The 4,797-nt window shown below is 38.8% G+C and overlaps 1 protein-coding gene across 1 annotated transcript; it reads left to right on the forward strand.

Moving 5' to 3' along the window:
* On the forward strand, positions 10-4,344 carry LOC107631594 (conserved oligomeric Golgi complex subunit 2; the record flags this gene model as incomplete). Its single annotated transcript, XM_016335089.2, is given in 10 exon segments — positions 10-629; positions 1,025-1,231; positions 1,712-2,048; positions 2,326-2,487; positions 2,650-2,749; positions 2,834-3,046; positions 3,121-3,229; positions 3,466-3,666; positions 3,817-3,921; positions 4,297-4,344. Coding segments are annotated over 10 exon segments (1,938 nt in total), but the record flags the coding sequence as incomplete, so codon positions are not given.

The following is a 4,797-nucleotide window of genomic DNA, read 5'->3' on the forward strand; positions in this document are numbered from 1 at the left end:
TTCCGCATTGATATAATAATGGTAATAGAAATTAAGACACGGTGACTCTCCTCTCCGGTAGGCTCCCGTGCGGTGCGATTAGTGGCAGTTGGCCCTTTCCGGAAAATACTGCAATCGATCCATTCTCTCAGCAACCAAACAACAAACAAAGCCAGGCCCTCCAGAACCGAATAATGGCGGATCCGATGCCGGCGCCACCAAGATCTGCCACGGACCTTTTCTCGGATCCGCTGGACTCCCGCCCTCTGTGGTTCAAACCGGCGTCGTTTCTTTCTCCTGACTTCGACTCCGAATCCTACATCTCTGAGCTGCGAACCTTCGTCCCCTTCGACACGCTACGCTCAGAGCTGAACAGCTACCTCTCCTCCCTCAACCACGAGCTCATCGATCTCATCAACCGCGACTATGCTGACTTTGTTAACCTCAGTACCAAGCTCGTCGACGTTGACGCTGCCGTCGTTCGCATGCGTGCGCCGCTCGTTGAGCTCCGTGAGAAGATCGAGCAGTTCAGGGGATCCGTTGAGGTGTCCCTTGTCGCCATCAAGAACGGTTTGAAGCAGAGATCTGAGGCTGCCGCTGCTAGAGAGACTCTCGAGCTTCTTCTTGACACGTTTCACGTTGTTTCTAAGGTAGGTTGCAATTTTATAGCTGTGGTTTTCCTTTTTAGTCGTTGCTTGATTGAATTTGAGCATCTTTGATGTGAGATCTTGATGTCATTTCTTCTATATCTGGTGAGAATGCGAGTAGTGTGAATGAGTTACTATATAGTGTAATGTGGTGTTTTTGTTTGAGTAGGAAGGTTATGCCATTCTTCTGATGTTTAGGTTTTGCTAGGTTCGTTGTTTTTTATTCCAAAGAATATAGAAACTGGACTAGAAACTTTGTATTTTTGCCAATTCGAGAAGATATCCATATCATTTATAAAGGTTGATTTTTGAATAGTTGAGATTGGGGTAGAAAGCTATTGATCGAAATTCAGTTGCTATTACATGGTGGTAAGCTTGTCGTATCTGGATGATTGCAGGTTGAAAAGCTGATAAAGGAGCTGCCTAGTGTACCCACTGATTGGTCGAATGGGGATGGAAGTTTGACAGACAAGAATTCCCTGAGCAATGGAGTTTCTGTGCAGCATGTTGAGAATGGAACAAGTGTTAGAGAGACCCAAAGCATGCTATTGGAGAGAATTGCTAGCGAGATGAACAGGCTAAAATTCTATGTTACACATGCAAAGGTTTGTTTTAATTTTTTTAATTTTTCTTTTACTTTCATTGAAACACTCTTAGTATCTTATATGTATATTTACTAGTGACAATTTCCAGTGAAATTCAAATCAATTAGCACTAAAATTGTTATCTAAGCTTGATCAGAGGTCAAATCAGTTTATTGTTATTAGTATATGCACACTGTCAACTAATTAGCATTATATATATATATATATATATGTGTGTGTGTGTGTGTGTGTGTGTGTGTGGACAAACTTGACATAGAGTGCATGTTTGACTTGTTGATAGTTGATAACTTTATTTTCATAATCTCTTTACCGCATTTTTGTATAGGCATGTCTAGTGTTGAAGAGGCTAACGTATGTATTGTTTTGTTTTAGCTCTTCTTCTAGTGTTTAAGAAATTTTTGATTTATGATAAACTAAACCTTTGTTTAAGGCCTTAGTACGTTCTGTGCTCATCTCTTTTTGTCTATTATGCCAGTACAGAACCTGCCTTTTATTGAGAATATGGAGAAGAGGATTCAAAATGCAAGCCAAATAGTGGATGCAAGCTTGGGACATTGCTTTGCCGATGGTCTAGAGCACCGGGATGCAACTGCAATCTACAATTGCTTACGTGCATATGCTGCTATTGATAACACCAAGAATGCAGAAGAACTCTTTCGAACCACTATTGTGGCTCCGTTGATACAGAAGATTATACCACACGGGCCATCAGCTTTGGCTGCAGGATCATCCGGAGATGAGCTCGATAATGATTATCAGCAAATTAAGGAGTGCATTGTTAAGGACTGTAAATTTTTATTGGACATTTCTTCAGCTGGTACATCATCTGACTTTCTTCAAACTACTTTACTACACTTGAATACAGTGGACCATCTTTATCATTACACTTGCACACCTACAATCCATAAGATCCTTGCTCTGCTATTACTGCATTGGTTTCTTCATCCTTTCTGATGCGCTCCTTTGTCTTTATTGGTGTTTAAAAATTGGAAAATAAACTTCTTTTAAATCACCTTTCACTTCTTTTTATTCGGCATGTACTGTTAAGTGTGAAATGAGATATGTACATCTCTGAGGCCTAGTTTTTGTTGCAGAAAATTCAGGTTTGCATGTCTTTGACTTTTTAGCCAATTCAATCCTCAAGGAGGTTCTCTCTTCCATTCAGAAGGGAAAACCAAGTGCATTTTCTCCTGGAAAACCAGCAGAATTCTTGAAGAATTACAAAGCAAGCTTAGACTTCTTGGCTTATCTAGAAGGTAGTAGTCTATCTCACTTTTCACCAGGGGAAACAGAAAAGAACATACACAATATGCTCCTCAAGTCTAAAAGAACTTTGTTGAGTTGATGCATGATTTGAGAATGCATTTGCTAATTTTAGGAACAGGTATTCACTGATGTAAAATTTAATTTCATTATAGGCTACTGTCCGTCCAGATCTGCTGTTGCTAAATTTCGATCTGAAGCAATTTATATAGAGTTCATGAAGCAATGGAATATTGGAGTTTATTTCTCTCTGAGGTACTTATATTGCTTTAGGTCACAATTACGTAAGAATACTTATTTCATTTAAGTACATGGAAATTGTATCTGCTATTGCCTCAGGTTTCAGGAAATAGCAAAGTCTTTAGATGATGTGCTTTCAACATCCAGTCTTGTCCCTTTGCAAGACACAGTCTCTGGCAAAGAAAGTCGAGTTTTAACATTAAAACAAAGTGTTACACTGTTGGAGAGTATGAGATCATGCTGGAGAGAAGATGTTCTTGTCCTTTCTTGCTCTGACAAGTTCCTACGCCTATCCTTGCAGCTTCTGTCCAGGTCAGTTTTATGCTGCTAACACACGATAACTTTTTGTGCTGACAGAAAAAGCTAACATCCATTTGTACTCGCAGATACTCAAATTGGCTGTCGTCTGGACTGAATGCCCGCAAGAGCCATAGCACAAACACCAACACTGGGTTTCAATGGGCTGTTTCTGCTGCTATAGATGACTTTATTTATGTATGCTTCATGTTGCTTTATTAGTTTTATACCTACATTATATGCATTCATAAAATAAAAATGCTCATCTTTACCATATTGTTTGAGGTTACATTAATGGATTGCTAACCAAAAAAAGTAGTGACCATAATGAGAAAATATCGGTATCAATTGCAGTTTTTGCTAGATTTGCAAAATGAAGGTATAATTGATAAAAACTGTACTTAATCTGTATCATATGTTTAAATGAACTGTAGGTAATTCATGATATAAGGTATCTGGAAGAGCATGTTCGTGGAGATTACCTGGAGCACGTGCTTCAGCTCCTATCTTCATGCTCCCCTGATGTTCTTGAATCAGTAAGGCAGAGCATTTTACAAGGTGGTCAATCATTGAAATCTATAGAACCTTTAGTCACCAAAGCAGTAGTGGAGTCACTAGTGGAAAAGTCAGTTGAGGTTGGTGGCATTGTACTGGATTTGTATTGGTTGTGTATACAGATCTGAATTGCTTTATAGTTTTGGAAGATCCTTTTCCATTCGTTTTTTCCATCCTCCCTTCTAATACTTTCATATTTTTTCCTTTTTTCTTGCTCAAAAACAATATAGGACTTGAGACAGATGAAGGGGATAACAGCAACCTACAGGATGACTAATAAACCTCTACCCGTGAAGCATTCACCCTATGTTGCAGGTGTATTACGTCCCCTAAAGGTAAGCTGCATAGATTTACTTGATATTTTTACCTTTTCTTTTCCCCAAAATTTTTGTGCTTTGAATTATATCTTTTAAAGTTTGGAGGGCAGTGAAACTATACTCATGCAAAATTTAATTTAAAATGTGTACCCGATGGCTTCTATGATTCATGTGCCACAATTATAAGGCACTTATTTCTTTTCTAGATACACCAGAAAAATGCAGTGTATCCCTCTTTCACACCTTCATTTTCTGTTATCTTTTGTACAAAAGGAAGCCTAGAGGTTAAGAGAATGTGTTGACCCATCAATATCTTTGGGATGAGTCTAATTTATAAGAAATAATTTTGTTTTCGAATTGGAGTGTATACTGATGACATGCTGAACATCCCAGGCTTTTTTGGATGGAGAGCGAGCTACAAGATATTTGACAAGTGAAAGCTTGTGAATTTGTTTTATCTTCGAAATTGTTTTAATAAATATTGATAATGTGCAGGCGAGAAAGACAGAATTTTCTCTGCAGAAAATTAGGCAGAGTGCACAAAGACGAGCTGGAGCAAGTTCAGATGTCTCAGATAACAATGTGTCTGACACCGGCAAAATTTGCATGCAGCTGTTCCTTGATATTCAGGTTAATAGATACTCTTGCACTCACAGACACATATATTATGATCTCTTACACACACACACACATGTAGCACATTGATGTTTGTAGTAACCTTCCTCTTTTCACAATGTTACCAGGAATATGCCAGTAACCTCTCCGCATTAGGGGTTGAAGCAGTCAAGATTGCATCCTACCGTTCATTATGGCAGTGTGTGGCTCCTGCTGATGAGCAAAATACAATTTAAGAGTTCGCACTCGTAGAGTCAGTAGACTTTCTTCCTTGTTCAA

Source organism: Arachis ipaensis, chromosome B01 (genome assembly GCF_000816755.2).
Source record: "Arachis ipaensis cultivar K30076 chromosome B01, Araip1.1, whole genome shotgun sequence".
NCBI lineage: Eukaryota > Viridiplantae > Streptophyta > Magnoliopsida > Fabales > Fabaceae > Arachis > Arachis ipaensis.